Genomic DNA, 15,227 nt, shown 5'->3' with positions numbered 1-15,227 from the left:
ACTCCAGAATGGTCGCTCAATAATCATTATCAAAATGGTAATGCAAGTTATGTCATAATCTGAAATAGTTTCTGAAGACTACAGCTAGTGGGCACAAGTAGGATATCCATTTCAATTGAGTTCGACAAGGGGTTTATTGTGACTAAGGCAATGGAGCCTATATGTCTTTGGATCACCCACATAGAAAGGTAGAACCACACAGCTGACAACAAAACATCATCCAATCCAAGCAAAATCTAAACCAAATAGCTGTCAGATATCCTCCCTCTTGAAATCTCACATGGTTTGTTCCCCTTGAAGTCAGTCCTGAAAGATACATCTCTGGCCATGAGTTGCCTGTTCTCCAATTTAAGTAGACCAGTCCTTTGTACATTCCAAGCACATCCTGACTAGTTTCAGCATCTCTAGCTCTTTCTTCGAACACCAAGTTTTAGCCATGTTGAGTCCCAAGAGATTTGTTGAGAAGGCAAAGAAGGGGCTGCCCTTGATGAGAGCAAACAGTCGGTCCAGTTCTTGTGATTTCAACAACATAATGGTTGCTGACAAAGGCCATTTTGTGGTGTACAGTATAGACGATGCAAGATTCGTGGTGCCATTATCATTTCTCAAGAGCTGTATTTTTCAAGAGCTCCTCAAGGTTTCAGCCGAGGAGTTCGGATTGCCCGGAGAGGGGCGAATCACCTTGGCCTGCAGTGGAGTTTTCATGGAGTACGTAGTCTCCTTGCTCAAGAGTAGCGTGTCTAGAGATGTGGAGATGGCTTTGCTTGCCTCCATCGATGCGAGCCGGTGCTCGGATTCCTCGTTGGTTGGCCTTGGTTGTGACCAACAACGAGTAGTAGTATGACGATGATGAATACTTTGCTAAATGACAATCACTATGTACAGAGATTTAACCAAAGAGTGAAATCGTTGTGTTTTTTACGTACCACTTGTTCAGGGAATCCTTTGAATCTTTGATCCCTGTTTAAGTTCATTGAGGTATATATTGTCCATTTGTAAATGCTCGATCATAATTCATTTTTCCTTTTTCCCAAAACACGTTTCCAAATATTAAGATCTGTGCGAGCCATATAATGTCTTGGATTGTTCTTCAGATCCTTGTCAACACTCAATGGTAGCTTCCTGGAGACATTTAAGCGTTTAGTGAAGTTAAAAATTGAATTCTAATCAACCTCTTGAGGTCTTAATGCGCATCAAATAATCTCTCTCTAAAAGTCATTTCACCAATTAACTTTACTTTTTTAAAATAGTAATGACCTTTAATGGAGCAAGAGAAAGGAAAGAAGAAATGGGACGACAAAATATTATCTTTGCTTTCAATCAAATAGAAATTAATAATTTTCACGGCAAAAGTTTCTTTTTAACATTAGAATAAATAGAATAAGCGAACAACGAGATAAGATTGTCTTCCACAAAAATAAACATAAAGGACAATTACATGTAAATTAATTTTCTTAAAATATAGACTATTTCGATTAAATACGGTAGATGATCAAACCCGATCAACGAATGAGTTGATGTGCATGTTCCTCAAATATAATCGCTAGAAAGGATAAGAAGATTTGAAAAACACTTAAGAGAAAGTTAAAATAACATCGAGTGTGGATTTCAATAAATCATTCTGACACTCAAGTTATGATTTTAAAAGACGAATGAGATTATAACTAAAATAACAGTAGCTTAACTGAAAAGAGATGAGAAAACTATACAAAGACAACTAAGTTTTACAAATTACAGACATGAACTCAAAATAGAACTAATATACCATTATCGATCATCATATCAAATACAATACTATTCTGTAATAAATTCTGTCACTTTTTCACCATTTCAAAGCTAAATTTGGGAAGGGAAAACACTGAAAGTGGGATAAAAGTGTGTATTTGTTTGGCACCAATATCTGAGAGAAAGGAACTCCTCACTCCTTGATTAAGTAAATCACAACAATCCATATAAATTAATTACAAATCTCTAGTTTAAAAAATAGTAACCGGTGTTGAATAAAAATACTAACCGGCTCCTCCACGTAGAAGGGCAACAGAGAAGAGAAGGATGACAAAGGAGAGAAGCAGTTCTCTGCGACTGGGTCTCTACGAGGTTCTCCACTCACAATGGGGAAAAAGGGAAATAGCGACGGTCAGCGACGGTGGCCGAAGGGCACGAAGGAATTGTGTGATGAGCATGCAGCGTCAGAGAGAAAAGGAGTTGGTGTCAAGGGAGAAAAAGGAGAACGATGAGGTTGCGGTGTCGAGAAGAAATTTGAAATTGTGCGATTAGGGTTAGACCGTGCGGCGTTATTGTAGTTGCATTTTCTCATTTTTTTATTTGTCCACCGCAGTTTCCATTCTTCACGAGAATGATATTTTATCATTTTCTATTTTCTTAGAAAATGATTTTTCATTTTCCAAGAGAATAAGATTGAAAAATATAGTAATTTCTAGAAAATAAGAAAATAAAAATAGAAAATGATCAAACCAAACGCTACTTTAGGGTTTTGTATGTGTATACCTGTTCCTATGGGTATGAGCAACCTTTTATAAAGTTATCAATGTATCCAATTTTTGAAACATCAGCGTTCGTTTAAGATATATTTCGAAATGTGTCACCGTTTATGGTATACTCCGATATATACGTTCCAATTATCCATGTCCTCCAAGATATTTTGCTTTGTCTCTGAAAAAAATAATTTTAGGGTTTCATGATCTCACAGACGAACCGACTTTATGGACCCCAACTAAAATTGGACGACGAAAGATCTAAGATTGGAATGAAGTCAACGCATAAGACCGGAGTGAGGCCGACCAGATATTGAGGTCAGCACATAAGATCCAGTAGATGCCAAAATCGAGATCCAAGGTGGAGGTGAGATCGACACATGAGACTGAGGTAAGGTTGAGTAAAGATCGAGGTCGGGATCATAAGCTGATCGAGGTTAGCACAAAAGATCCAGTAGATGTTAAAGTCGAGATTCGAGATCAGAATAAGGTTGGCATATGAGATCCAGTAAACGTTGAGGTCAAAATCCGAGACACGGAGATCAACATATAAGGTGGAGACTAGGGTCAGGTCCCATGGACCCAGGGTTGAGGTTGCCAGCTAGTTATCCTTCAAGTTTTGATCTTCCACCGTATCATAGACAAAGATAATCTTAGATTGCCCTCGAGGATACAATGCAATGACAAAATATTTTCGCAGTTAATCAAGTATAAATCAATTTTTAACCACGGCGCATTGCAAATTAATTTCCTCCAATGGAAAGACAATTCTCGAATACTGGTTGCGGAGCGATGCACCGTTCACGCTTCCGGATTTATCACAAGTGAAAAATTTCTATAGAATCGGATCGATTACCTCTATGATTAATTGATTCGAAAAATTGAATACTTGGATTAAAAAAATAACCTTAGATTATATATATATTTTTTAATTTAACATCTTTAAGTTAATATGACGGTTTAGTAATGATAAGATCTAGGACCATACATTTATACATTTATGGTCATTAAGAATATTTATCAAATAACATAGAAATAAATAAGTAAAACATAATTTGAAAATGTTTCTTTTTTTTCACCTATACTAAAAAAAATCTTGAATGCAATTTACGGTTAAAAATCTTGAATGATGCAAAGTGGCATATTTTCTTCATAAGAAATAAATGCTGAAGTTTTACATGTGCTTGGAATCACCAACCAGCTCAAATTCCACTACTTATTTGGAAGAAGCCGAGGCAAAAGGCAGAAAGAGTTAGGGGAGCAAGGCCATGTTCCTGCATTCAAGTGGCTGGTCCTTCCTTTCCAAGCATTGCAGATGGCCTGAAGGTGTTATCGTTATCGTTGTTGTTGTTTTTGCATTGCAGATGACCTAAGAAAATAGCCTTTGTCCACATGAAATTCTGCTATTCATGTCAATCTCTGCATAAAAAGCAGATGAACTAGCTCTTGTTCTTCCATAATCGATCACTTCAAAATATAAATTCAATAGGATCCAAATTAAAACCATGTGCTTTAATAATTATCAAAATCTTAGTGCAAATTATGACATAATCTGAAATCATTTCTAAAGACTATAGCTTGTGGTCACAAGTAGGATATCCATTTCGATTGAGTTCGACGAGGGGTTTATTGTGACAAGGCAATGGAGCCTACATGTCTTTGGATCACCCACATAGAAAGGTAGTACCACACAGCTGACAACAAAACACCATCCAATCAAAGCAAAATCTAAACCAAATAGCTGTCAGATATCCTCCCTCTTGAAATCTCACATGGTTTGCTCCCCTTGAAGTAAGTCCTGAAAGATACATCTCTGGCCATGAGTTGCCTGTTCTCCGATTTAAGTAGACCATTCCTTTGTACATTCCAAGCACATCCTGACTAGTTTCAGCATCTCTATCTCTTTCTTCGAACATCAAGTTTTAGCCATGTTGAGTCCCAAGAGGCTTGTTGAGAAGGCAAAGAAGATGAGAGCAAATAGTCGGTCGAGTTCTTGTGATTTCAACAACATAATGGTCGCTGGCAAAGGCCATTTTGTGGTGTACAGTATGGACGATGCAAGATTCGTGGTGCCATTATCATTTCTCAAGAGCTGTATTTTTCAAGAGCTCCTCAAGGTTTCAGCCGACGAGTTCGGATTGCCCGGAGAGGGGCGAATCACCTTGGCCTGCAGTGGAGTTTTCATGGAGTACGTAGTCTCCTTGCTCAAGAGAAGCGTGTCTAGAGATGTGGAGATGGCTTTGCTTGCCTCCATCGATGCGAGCCGGTGCTCGGATTCCTCGTTGGTTGGCCTTGGTTGTGACCAACAACGAGTAGTAGTATGACGATCGATGATGAATACTTTGCTAAATGACAATTACTATGTACACAGATTTAACCAAAGAGCGAAATCGTTGTGTTTTTTACATACCTCTTGTTCAGGGAATCCTTTGAATCTTTGATCCCTGTTTAACTTCATTGAGGTATTGTCCATTTGTAAATGCTCGATCATAATTCATTTTTCCTTTTTCCCAAAACATGTTTCCAAATATTAAGATCTGTGCAAGGCATATAATGTCTTGGATTGTTCTTCCGATCCTTGTCAACACTCAATGGTAGCTTCCTAGAGACATTTAAGCATTTAGTGAAGTTAAAAATTGAATTCTAAAAATTGAGGTCTTAATACGCATCAAATAATCTCTCTCTAAAAGTCATTTCACCAATTAACTTTGTTTTTTTTAATAGTAATGACCTTTAATGGAGCAAGAGACAGGAAAAGAAGAAATGGAACGACAAAATATTATCTTTGCTTTCAACCAAATAGAAATTAATAATTTTCACTGCAAAAGCTTCTTTTTAACATTAGAATAAATAGAACAAGTGAACGAGGTAAGAATATTGTTTTCCACAAAAATAAACATAAAGGACAATTACATATAAATTAATTTTCTTAGAATATAGACAATTTCGGTCAAATACGTGGATAATTAAGTCATCGATCAACGAACAAATTAACCAGTATGCTCCTCGGATGTAGTCGTTGAAAAAGATAAGAAGATCTGAAAAGTACTCAAGAGAGAGTTAAAATGACACCGGATGTAGATTCCAACAAATCACTTAGACGTTCAAATTAGAGTTTTGTGAGATGAAGGAGATTAAGAACTTTAGAAAATTAAGGTTCAGTGTGTATACCTATGCCGATGGGCATTAACAATCTTTTATAGAGTTATCAATATATCCAATCTCCGAAATATCAACATTCATTTAAGATATGTTATGAAATATGTCACCACTTATGGTATGCTCCGATATATATGTTTCAATTGTCCATGTCCTCCAAGATATTTTTCTTGTTATCGGGAGAAAACAGTCTTAGGGTTTAATGATCTTACGGACAAACCGGTTTTATGGACCCCACCTACAAGTAAATGACAAAAGATCGGAGACTGGAATGAAGTCGGCGCATAAGACCGGGGTAAGGCCGAGCAGATATCGAGGCCGGCGTATAAGATCCAGTAGATGCCAAAGTCGAGACCCAAGGCGGAGGTGAGGTCGGCACATGAGATTGAGGTAAGGTTGAGCAAAGATCGAGGTTGGGACCATAAGCTGAAATGAGGTCAGCACATAAGATCCAGTAGATTTCAAGGTCGAGATTTGAGATCGGGATGAGGTCGACGCATGAGATCCAATAAACATCGAGATCGAGATCCGAGATAGGGATGAGATCAGCGTATGAGGCCGAGACTAGGGTCAGGTCCCATGGACCCAAGGTTGAGGTTGCCAACTAGCTATCCTTCAAGTTTTGACCTTTTGCCGTATCATAAACAAAGATAATCTTAGATTGCCCTCGAGGATACAATACAACGACAAAGTATTTTCATAGTTAATCAAGTATAGATCAATTTTTAACTACGACGCACTGTAGATTAATTTCTGGTCTGCAGAGTGATGTGCTGATTCACATTTTCCCGATTTATCCGGTGATAAGTGAAAAACTTTCGTGGCATCAAACCGATTGCCTAAAAAAAATGATCGTATTCGAAAAATTAAATACTTGGATTAAAAAAATAGCCTTAGATTATTTTTTTTTATTTAACATTATCTTTAAGTTAATACGACGGTTTAGTAATGATAAGATCTAGGATGATACATTTATGGTCATTAAGAATATTTATCAAATAACATAGAAATAAATAAGTAAAACATAATTTGAAAATGTTTCTTTTTTTTTTTGAATGCACCTATGCTAAAAAAATCTTGAATGCAATTTACAGTGAAAAATCTTGAATGATGCAAAGTGGCATATTTTCTTCATAAGAAATAAATGCTGAAGTTTTACATGTGCTTGGAATCACCAACCAGCTCGAAGTCCACTACTTATTTGGAAGAAGCCGAGGCAAATGGCAGAAAGAGGTGGGGAGCAAGGCCATGTTCCTGCATTCAAGTAGCTGTTCCTTCCTTTCCTTGCATTGCAGATGGCCTGAAGGTGTTATCGTTATCGTTGTTGTTGTTTTTGCATTTTTGCATTGCAGATGACCTAAGAAAATAGCCTTTGTCCACATGAAATTCTGCTTTTCATGTCAATCTCTGCATAAAAAGCAGATGAACTAGCTCTTGTTCTTCCATAATCGATCACTTCAAAATCTAAATTCAATAGAATCCAAATTAAAACCATGTGCTTTAATAATTATCAAAATCTTAGTGCAAATTATGACATAATCTGAAATCATTTCTAAAGACTATAGCTTGTGGTCACAAGTAGGATATCCATTTCGATTGAGTTCGACAAGGGGTTTATTGTGACAAGGCAATGGAGCCTACATGTCTTTGGATCACCCACATAGAAAGGTAGTACCACACAGCTGACAACAAAACACCATCCAATCAAAGCAAAATCTAAACCAAATAGCTGTCAGATATCCTCCCTCTTGAAATCTCACATGGTTTGCTCCCCTTGAAGTAAGTCCTGAAAGATACATCTCTGGCCATGAGTTGCCTGTTCTCCGATTTAAGTAGACCATTCCTTTGTACATTCCAAGCACATCCTAACTAGTTTCAGCATCTCTAGCTCTTTCTTCGAACATCAATTTTTAGCCATGTTGAGTCCCAAGAGGCTTGTCGAGAAGGCAAAGAAGGGGCTGCCCTTGATGAGAGCAAATAGTCGGTCGAGTTCTTGTGATTTCAACAACATAATGGTTGCTGACAAAGGCCATTTTGTGGTGTACAGTATGGACGATGCAAGATTCGTGGTGCCATTATCATTTCTCAAGAGCTGTATTTTTCAAGAGCTCCTCAAGGTTTCAGCCGAGGAGTTCGGATTGCCCGGAGAGGGGCGAATCACCTTGGCCTGCAGTGGAGTTTTCATGGAGTACGTAGTCTCCTTGCTCAAGAGAAGCGTGTCTAGAGATGTGGAGATGGCTTTGCTTGCCTCCATCGATGCGAGCCGGTGCTCGGATTCCTCGTTGGTCGGCCTTGGTTGTGACCAACAACCAGTAGTAGTATGACGATGGTTTATTAAACATATAGGAATAATCACTATATATGTAGAGAGATTTAACCATATAGCGGAACCGTTGTGTGTTTTTAGTACCTCTTCTTCTTCTGAGAAACATTTGATGTAGAGGTATTGCCCATTTGTAAACGTTTCCAAATAATAATGCAGTTTAGTTTTTCCTTCTGTTTTTTGCCCCCTAAAAACGTTTCCAAATATTAAGATCCGGACTATAGTTGAGTTAATTATGATAGAGTAGAAGAAATGTTACATCGAATAAAGAGGAAATTGCGTCTTAATTTACACAACAAATAGTTCGAAAGTGAAAGATTCTTTCCATGCAGAAGAATCCAAAACCTCTTGGAAAACATGGCATCCAGCCGTCGAAAACTTGGACGTATTGAGACATGCGTAGTGGGGAATATAATAAGTTACTGTATGCGTACCCCCGTAAACAGTGGGCTATCCCTATACTGTACTTGTACCATACTCTATTTCTGCACTATAATTCTACACCACATAAATTTGTCTACTTTTAATGATGAAATTTGATATCCTTGTGTAATTTATCCCGCGATCCGTGTGCGACACTTTTGATCCACTACTACTGTCACCGCCCCATTCTATCCACCGCCGTTCACCGCCTCGGGTGCGATCGATGCACCGCTCGCCGGTGCTCCGTCTGGCGGCGGATTCCAACCGCGATTTGGTCGGAATCCTACGAATTTGGCCGGAAACGCGGCGGGTAGTGGCGCACGTCGGATTCCAACCAAATCGAGGCTGGATTCGCCAAATTGCCGACCGATAGAAATCACGGTCGCATGACGGTCCTTCCTTGGTCAGTCTCCGATCATGATTTGGTCGAATTCGATTGTGATTTGGTCGGAATCTGACGTTCGATACTGTCGGCTGCGTTTCCGATCAAATTCGTCAAATTTCGACCACTATCCAATCAGAATTCGCCGTCGGATGGAGTACCGGTGAGCGGTGTCGATCGTGCTCGAGGCGGCGATCAATCGTGGCTGGACGGTACGGCAAGGGTAGCGGCAGTGATAGTAGATCAGAGGTGTCACGCACGGATCGCACGGGATAAATCGTGCAGGATATCAGTTCTCTTTTATGATTTAGAGCGAGCCAAGCCAATGGGATGCATGTCCACTAACCACTCATGCCTCAATTGAGATCTAAATGATGTCAAACGCTACATCGAAAAGTAAAGGTAGGTAGGCAGCTTTTCTTAATGATGAATGCACGGTGCCAATCAATCATGATTCACATGAAAGAAAGACTCGAGCAAGCAATTCGAGTTGCAGCCCTACAATAAGTGATGATACATACACAGACTTTTTCAGAGAATTTTGTACTCGGACGCATGGCTTTATTAAATTAGGATATCCATTCCTAGTTTCTTCTCCTATAGATTTGACATAGTCGAGAATCATTCCTGATCGGATGAAGGAGGAAGCAATGATAAATAAAGCGAGAAAAGTACAATTAGACTATAAATATAATTTATCTTATCTTCAAAGATAGATAAATAATTTATCTCGATGATAAAAATAATTCAATTAATATATAGGATATTGGAATGATAATGAGTTTTAAAATTTTGAAGGCTATTTTAAATGATTTATGGCTCTAATTGTGCTAAAAAAAATACAAGAGGCAAAACTTGTTTAAAAAATGATAATCCCAGTAGCCACATCTAGAGACACCACCAGGGTAAATCGGGAAGTGCATACGGCGGCCAGTTGATTATTTCTACAAATACAGATTTACAATCCGGATTGACGGCAAAACTTGTTTAGAGACATGATTAAGTTGATTATTATAGAACAGATTTGTTGAAATAGACAAGAGTCAAAGTCGAGATAATATCCTTTTTTATAATAATTAATTATAATTTTTTAATTTATTTTTTGGTAGATGATCGTAAAATTGATCGTGTAAAGTTGGACGACGGATTCGAAGAAGAGGTAAAAATTAAAATTCTTGTAATAAAAATAACTAAGCTCCGTAATTCATTTCATTCCCTTGGTGTTCCAACTTCTTATGCTCCATTTCCTCGTTCCCCTCGACAGCAGGGGGCAAGTGCACGAGGAAAGCCAGGGTCCCTGGTGGCGTCGTGGTCATGAAGTTCGCCTCCCACCAGCGCTCCATTGGCGTCCTCACCCGTGCTCGGGCTCTCGCCGCCGCCGCTGCGGCGCAGGGCTCACACCTTGCCTATCTCGAGCTACGGAGCCGGCGCCTCGAGAAGCCCCTTTCTCCGCCGCACGCCTTCAAGCCCAAGGCCACTGCCCCCAGGGAGCCCTCCACGATAAACGCTAATCCTAGGGTTGTCCCGCTGAATGCTGGCACGCCGAACCCGGGGAGGGAGGTGTCTTGTCGGTCGAAGGGTTTGGAGAAGGAGTGCTCGCCGGTTGTGGAGGTGTCGTGCGCCGATAGCAATCTCGATCCTGAATCGAGAGAAAGGTGGGATTTTGATCTACCCTTTTGCGAAAACATTTCAGTTTAACTAAAAATTTGTTCTTGCTGTTTGCCTTTCAAAATTCGGGTGTTCTCCTGTCGGATCAAGGGCACTGCGCGACCAAATTGTGCTTTCGTTCAGTAATTTCTTCCGCTATTTGTGACCAAGATCGAAATTTTGTAGTTCTTTATCACATTTCTTCTTGCATGTGTTCAAAATTGTTTTTCGTTCGAGATTTAAGCTTTGGAGAGTTGTGGTTCTATCTTAACTTTATGCCAGTGAGTTTTGACAGGCTATATACTTTGCCTGGAAGTTTGAAGGATATCCTTGAAGAAAAAAAAATTAATGTCTATCCTTTGTTTCTCTCTCTCTCTTGCTTTCCGTCTCTCAACAATTATCTTTTGCAGATCTTTGATATTTAATGTATTTTCAATAGAACGGTCCTGCAACTTACTAGATTGCTTAAAGTCGCCTGAAATTGTTGCCTTCTTTGTTGTCTATGTGCTTCCTTCATAATAGCTTTCATCCAGTGGTTAATTCTTTATCATTTCTTTTTTGCAATGCCTTACATGTGCTTGTGTTTTTATTACTCACTTCTGTTCTATGAAAAGGGGTGAGTGGGTTTATTAAATATTTGCTTCATGTTGCTTCCTTGGATGGACCATTGGAGATAATAAGTGAATGGAAGGATGAAAAAGTTGACGGTGAAGTATCCTGTTTAAAGCTCAGGCTGCTGGCAGAGTACTACACAAAGTGACAACTATGTATTTGCCCATATCTCAATAATCTTACTGTCGCTAGTGTACTGCCCTTGTAGTTTGGAAGAAATTTGTCAATAAATGTTCAAGCAAACAGCTCATTTACTGGCATCCGAACCTTGTCAGAAGGATGCCATTGCGTCGGGCCTTTTGGTGGGTTCAAAGTTAACCTTTAAGTGTTCTTTTTTGGATTGTTCTTAGTGTGAATTGGTCCTATAGTTCTGAATTTACTTGCCTTCAGGTTTGCTGAGATGCTGTTCTAAGTTTGAAACATGTACTGATCTCCATGTTTTTAGATATTGCATTTTTGTTTTGTTGCTATCCTGGATATGTTAGATTAATTTATTTATGATCATGTATGGTTAATTATCGCTGCCTCATCAGAGAAACAACACCATGCAGTTTGATAAGGGATTCAGAGACAATAAGGACGCCAGATTCTTCAACAAGATCTACCTACTCGATTGCCAGTAATAAGGGAATGCAAGATCCTATCTACCAATACATCCCTTCTAATCAGGAGACAGAAGAGTTCTTTGTCAGGCTAGAGAAACTACAGCAACAAATATTCATCGAAAAGTAAGTAGTTCATTATATTCTTCTGTTTTCCCCTCAATTCTGCTGCATATATGCATTGATGCAACTAGCATACTAATTTTATTGATTAACTCCATTACCAAGTACTCATACACAATCATGTTAACTATGCCCTCATACACATTTGGAAAACTGAGAATTTAGCTGACCCTGATACATAATCTAGTTACCTTAGACTTCCTTAAGTGACTCTAACATAGAAATATATGTGTTCATGTTACTATTTATTTTATCCCAGGTACAACTTCGATCCTGTGAATGACTGCCCACTCCCAGGGCAATATGAGTGGGTAAAGCTTGACTGCTAAGAGTCGAACGGCATCACAATCATCATCCTCTGGACTTTTCTTCAGCTCTTACTTGTCCAATTGTTTCTGCCTAAGATTCTCTGGAGGTGCAATGGTGATGCTTTCTTAATCACATTCCGTCTTGTAAAATTATCCCTAATGTAGGCTAATGTAATGACATAGGTGGGTTAATTAGTTAGAACTGATAAGAAGCACTTTCAGAAGTATGTTGAAGCTTATTGTAACTCCTGACAGACAGATCAACCCAGTGGATAATCACTTGTGTAATGTTTAACCGTGATGCCCCAGTTCAGATTGCTTGCACTAGAAGTACTGAATGGATTTTAATGACGAGGGCATGTACAGAAGCACATATATTTCTGGCATAGTAACAATTACTGATCGCACTCGGATAAGCAGGATGCTTCGTCGATGTAGAACTATATAGACTACATCACGCTTGATTTCTATGACTTCATTAGTAGTAAACATACACGATGATCCAGTCTTCCAATTGTTTATTGCTTTAGTAGATGATTCCTCAACAACTATATCAGCCATTCGCTGCCTTTTGATCGTCTACTGCAACTTTTTCCTCCCACTCTTCATCCATCGACACACGTAGTTCTGACTTGTAGGAGTAAACATTAGACACGTACAAGAAGTAGATGAAGTTGAGGACACTGAGGAGGGTGAGGAATGCGTAGTAGTAGTCCAGATGTGAGGCATTCAGATTATTCAAGATCCAACCTTTTCCTCTGCTGCTAGTTATTTTAGCAACGAGTTTGAGGAGAAAGCTACTGAGGAAATTGCCAACGCCATAAGTTGTCAAGGAGCAGGAAGTTCCCAGACTTTTCATGCTTTCTGGAGCTTGATCATAAAAGAACTCTATGTTCCCCACCACCATGAAAGCATCTGCTAGTCCCATGAGCACAAACTGAGGGAGTAACATAAAGATGGTAGCCGGAACTTGCCCGGCTGTTTTATCTAGCCCATGGCTTCTCGCAATGCGCAGCCTTCTTCTCTCTGTCAGCGATGCAATCGACATCGTCATGATCTGCAAAACTAGTCCAACTCCCATCCTCTTGAGCAGTGTAATCCCTCTTGGATTTTTTGTCCAAGCTCGCATCACCTTGACGAAGAAACGGTCGTAAAGGATGACACACGCGAGCATGGAAATGGTTACGAATGCTCCCAGACTAGCCGGGGGGATTTGGAAGTGTGGTCCGATGTGACGGTTCAATGTGGTTCCTTGCTTGACGAAGAGAGTGTTGGTCTGCGCGATCACGGTGCAGGGGATGAACATGGCGAGCAGGATCGGCAGCAGCCTCAGAATTTGCTTAGTTTCTTCCACTTGCGTCACAGGGCAGAGTGTCGACGGAGTGCCTGGGCTATCTTTCACAGCTGCTTTGTTGAGAAACCTTAACGAATTGGTGGAGTCGACTCGGAACTTCCCCTTCTTTGCGTACACATCCAAATCAAGCTCGTAAAGCTCCTTCGGGTCGTTAGGAAGAGGAACCTTCCATTTCCTGATGGCAGCCACTAGGACCCTGGTCATCCTGGTGAATGGACTTCCCTGGGGCACCTTGTGCCTGTAATAAGGTGTGCCAACCAAAAAGATAACGATGGAGATCAGTAGACCCAGAGTTGGGATCGCATAGCCCAGAGTCCACCCCACGTTGTCCTGTATGTAGACCAGAAACGTGTGGGCAAACAATGTGCCCGTAAAGATGCTGAACATCCACCAGTTGAAGAAGGAGAGCTTCTGCATCCTCTCCTTGGAGTCGAACTCGTCGAACTGATCAGCTCCGATGGTGGAGATGTTGGGCTTGGTTCCACCGTTTGCTATAGCAATTATGTAGAGACCCCCGAAGAACACAGCCAGCTGCAAGGTCGAAGCTGGCTCGCAATTCTCCTTGCAGTAGGCTGGTTTCAGCGGTGAGATGGACACTGCCAGCGTCAACAAACACATGCCCTGCAGTGAGCAAACCACAACAGGGAAAACATGAACAAATAAAATAAAGGAAGAAGAAATCAATACACTATCGATCTTTCAATCGTCCACGAAAAAATTTCTGCATAGAAAAGCAAGAACAAGATTTCATCTTCTTTTATTTTAAACTTTTTTTAAAAAAAACAAAAGATTCACAGCATCCAGAAGCCAGTAAACAGCAATTGTATCTTGTTGTTATATGTCTTCGTCAATAGCTATCATGTATATTGAATAGATTAGGTGGGAAGTCCTAATGAAGTGATTTGGCAGAATGAGATTGATTGAGTTGGTTTACTTACATTGGTAAAGTGAGAATGAACATGCTAAATGCAAGCATATATAGTTAATTCATTTTTATTCTAGTTTATCAACTAAACTTTTTATTTAAAAAGTTATTCACATTCAATGTATTCATCATCTATTCTATTTCATCCCGATCTTATCCATTACTCAATCAATGCACCATTAATGTTCTTGTCTGTCAAAAGAGATTCCTTCCACAACCTCTTTCCTTCTTCTCTAGTAGTGGCCGTGGAAGGAAGGTCAAACCCAATCGCATCAATTATCAATATAAAAAGAAGTACTTTACTTTCTAAACACAATAACAAATTTTTTATATAAAAATAAAGAATGCAAATGCACAGTTCGATCATAATGTATATATGTATATACCGAGAGATAGACGGCGGAGGCGATGAGGAAGGTCCAATATCTGCCGAGAAAAGCGTCGGCGATGTAGGCTCCGATCACCGGCGTCAAAAACACGGTGCCCACCCAGTTGGTGACGTTGTTGGACGCCTCCACCGTGCCCTCGTGCAGCCTGTTCGTCAAATATATCACCAGGTTGGACGATATCCCGTAGTACGCCATTCTCTCGAACACCTCGTACACTATATATATATATATATATATATATACGCACTCGATTAACCTCGATCGGATTACACTGCTACAAATATTAAGCAAACACTTTAATTACCTACGACAAAGGAGCAGGCAGTCCAGCCACCTCTTCTGGATCTGAGCACAGGGTTGCCCCTGAGGTCCACTGAGCCATCCTTGGCGTACTGATCGGCGCCATTCCCTTCTCCGCTCTCCGCCATGGAAGTTGCTGAGCTCTAGCTCTTGCTTTGGTCTGCTTCGACTTCTCGTCGACTGGC

General features: G+C 39.9%; 5 protein-coding genes across 5 annotated transcripts; 4 read left to right on the top strand and 1 right to left on the bottom strand.

Moving 5' to 3' along the window:
- Nucleotides 1-436: 436 nt before the first annotated feature.
- Nucleotides 437-844, top strand: LOC141814495 (auxin-responsive protein SAUR64-like). Its single transcript, XM_074702453.1, has one exon. It carries the CDS (start codon nucleotides 437-439, stop codon nucleotides 842-844), a length of 408 nt encoding a protein of 135 aa, XP_074558554.1.
- Nucleotides 845-4,423: 3,579 nt separating this feature from the next.
- Nucleotides 4,424-4,819, top strand: LOC141814494 (auxin-responsive protein SAUR64-like). Its single transcript, XM_074702452.1, has one exon. It carries the CDS (start codon nucleotides 4,424-4,426, stop codon nucleotides 4,817-4,819), a length of 396 nt encoding a protein of 131 aa, XP_074558553.1.
- A 2,751-nt stretch (nucleotides 4,820-7,570) lies between these two features.
- Nucleotides 7,571-7,978, top strand: LOC141814492 (auxin-responsive protein SAUR64-like). Its single transcript, XM_074702451.1, has one exon. It carries the CDS (start codon nucleotides 7,571-7,573, stop codon nucleotides 7,976-7,978), a length of 408 nt encoding a protein of 135 aa, XP_074558552.1.
- A 2,037-nt stretch (nucleotides 7,979-10,015) lies between these two features.
- Nucleotides 10,016-12,369, top strand: LOC141814214 (cyclin-dependent kinase inhibitor 4-like). Its single transcript, XM_074702158.1, has 3 exons — nucleotides 10,016-10,437; nucleotides 11,575-11,769; nucleotides 12,026-12,369. Exons 1-3 carry the CDS (start codon nucleotides 10,097-10,099, stop codon nucleotides 12,093-12,095), a joined length of 606 nt encoding a protein of 201 aa, XP_074558259.1. The 5' UTR covers nucleotides 10,016-10,096; the 3' UTR covers nucleotides 12,096-12,369.
- A 165-nt stretch (nucleotides 12,370-12,534) lies between these two features.
- LOC141814211 (protein NRT1/ PTR FAMILY 5.2-like) lies at nucleotides 12,535-15,184 on the bottom strand. Its single transcript, XM_074702156.1, has 3 exons — nucleotides 15,047-15,184; nucleotides 14,740-14,957; nucleotides 12,535-14,049 (listed from the first exon to the last, which is right to left on the bottom strand). The coding sequence occupies exons 1-3, from the start codon at nucleotides 15,168-15,170 to the stop codon at nucleotides 12,628-12,630; spliced, it is 1,764 nt and encodes a 587-aa protein (XP_074558257.1). The 5' UTR covers nucleotides 15,171-15,184; the 3' UTR covers nucleotides 12,535-12,627.
- Between the last annotated feature and the right edge of the window lie 43 nt (nucleotides 15,185-15,227).

This window comes from Curcuma longa, chromosome 21 (assembly GCF_044706935.1).
Source record: "Curcuma longa cultivar G26 ecotype Majalengka, Jawa Barat chromosome 21, ITB_CL_G26_1.1, whole genome shotgun sequence".
Classification (NCBI taxonomy): domain Eukaryota; kingdom Viridiplantae; phylum Streptophyta; class Magnoliopsida; order Zingiberales; family Zingiberaceae; genus Curcuma; species Curcuma longa.
Note: the sequence above shows the minus strand (reverse complement) of the source record. Positions and strands in the feature narration are given on the sequence as shown.

Coding starts and splice junctions, on each gene's coding strand:
- LOC141814211 (XM_074702156.1), bottom strand. CDS start 15,170: ATGGCGGAGAGCGGAGAAGGGAATGGCGCCGATCAGTACGCCAAGGAT. Junction 14,958..15,046: donor TGCCTGCTCCTTTGTCGTAG/GTAATTAAAGTG, acceptor ATATATATATAG/TGTACGAGGTGTTCGAGAGA. Junction 14,050..14,739: donor CCTCCGCCGTCTATCTCTCG/GTATATACATAT, acceptor TGCTCACTGCAG/GGCATGTGTTTGTTGACGCT.
- LOC141814494 (XM_074702452.1), top strand. CDS start 4,424: ATGTTGAGTCCCAAGAGGCTTGTTGAGAAGGCAAAGAAGATGAGAGCA.
- LOC141814495 (XM_074702453.1), top strand. CDS start 437: ATGTTGAGTCCCAAGAGATTTGTTGAGAAGGCAAAGAAGGGGCTGCCC.
- LOC141814492 (XM_074702451.1), top strand. CDS start 7,571: ATGTTGAGTCCCAAGAGGCTTGTCGAGAAGGCAAAGAAGGGGCTGCCC.
- LOC141814214 (XM_074702158.1), top strand. CDS start 10,097: ATGAAGTTCGCCTCCCACCAGCGCTCCATTGGCGTCCTCACCCGTGCT. Junction 10,438..11,574: donor GATCCTGAATCGAGAGAAAG/GTGGGATTTTGA, acceptor CTGCCTCATCAG/AGAAACAACACCATGCAGTT. Junction 11,770..12,025: donor CAACAAATATTCATCGAAAA/GTAAGTAGTTCA, acceptor ATTTTATCCCAG/GTACAACTTCGATCCTGTGA.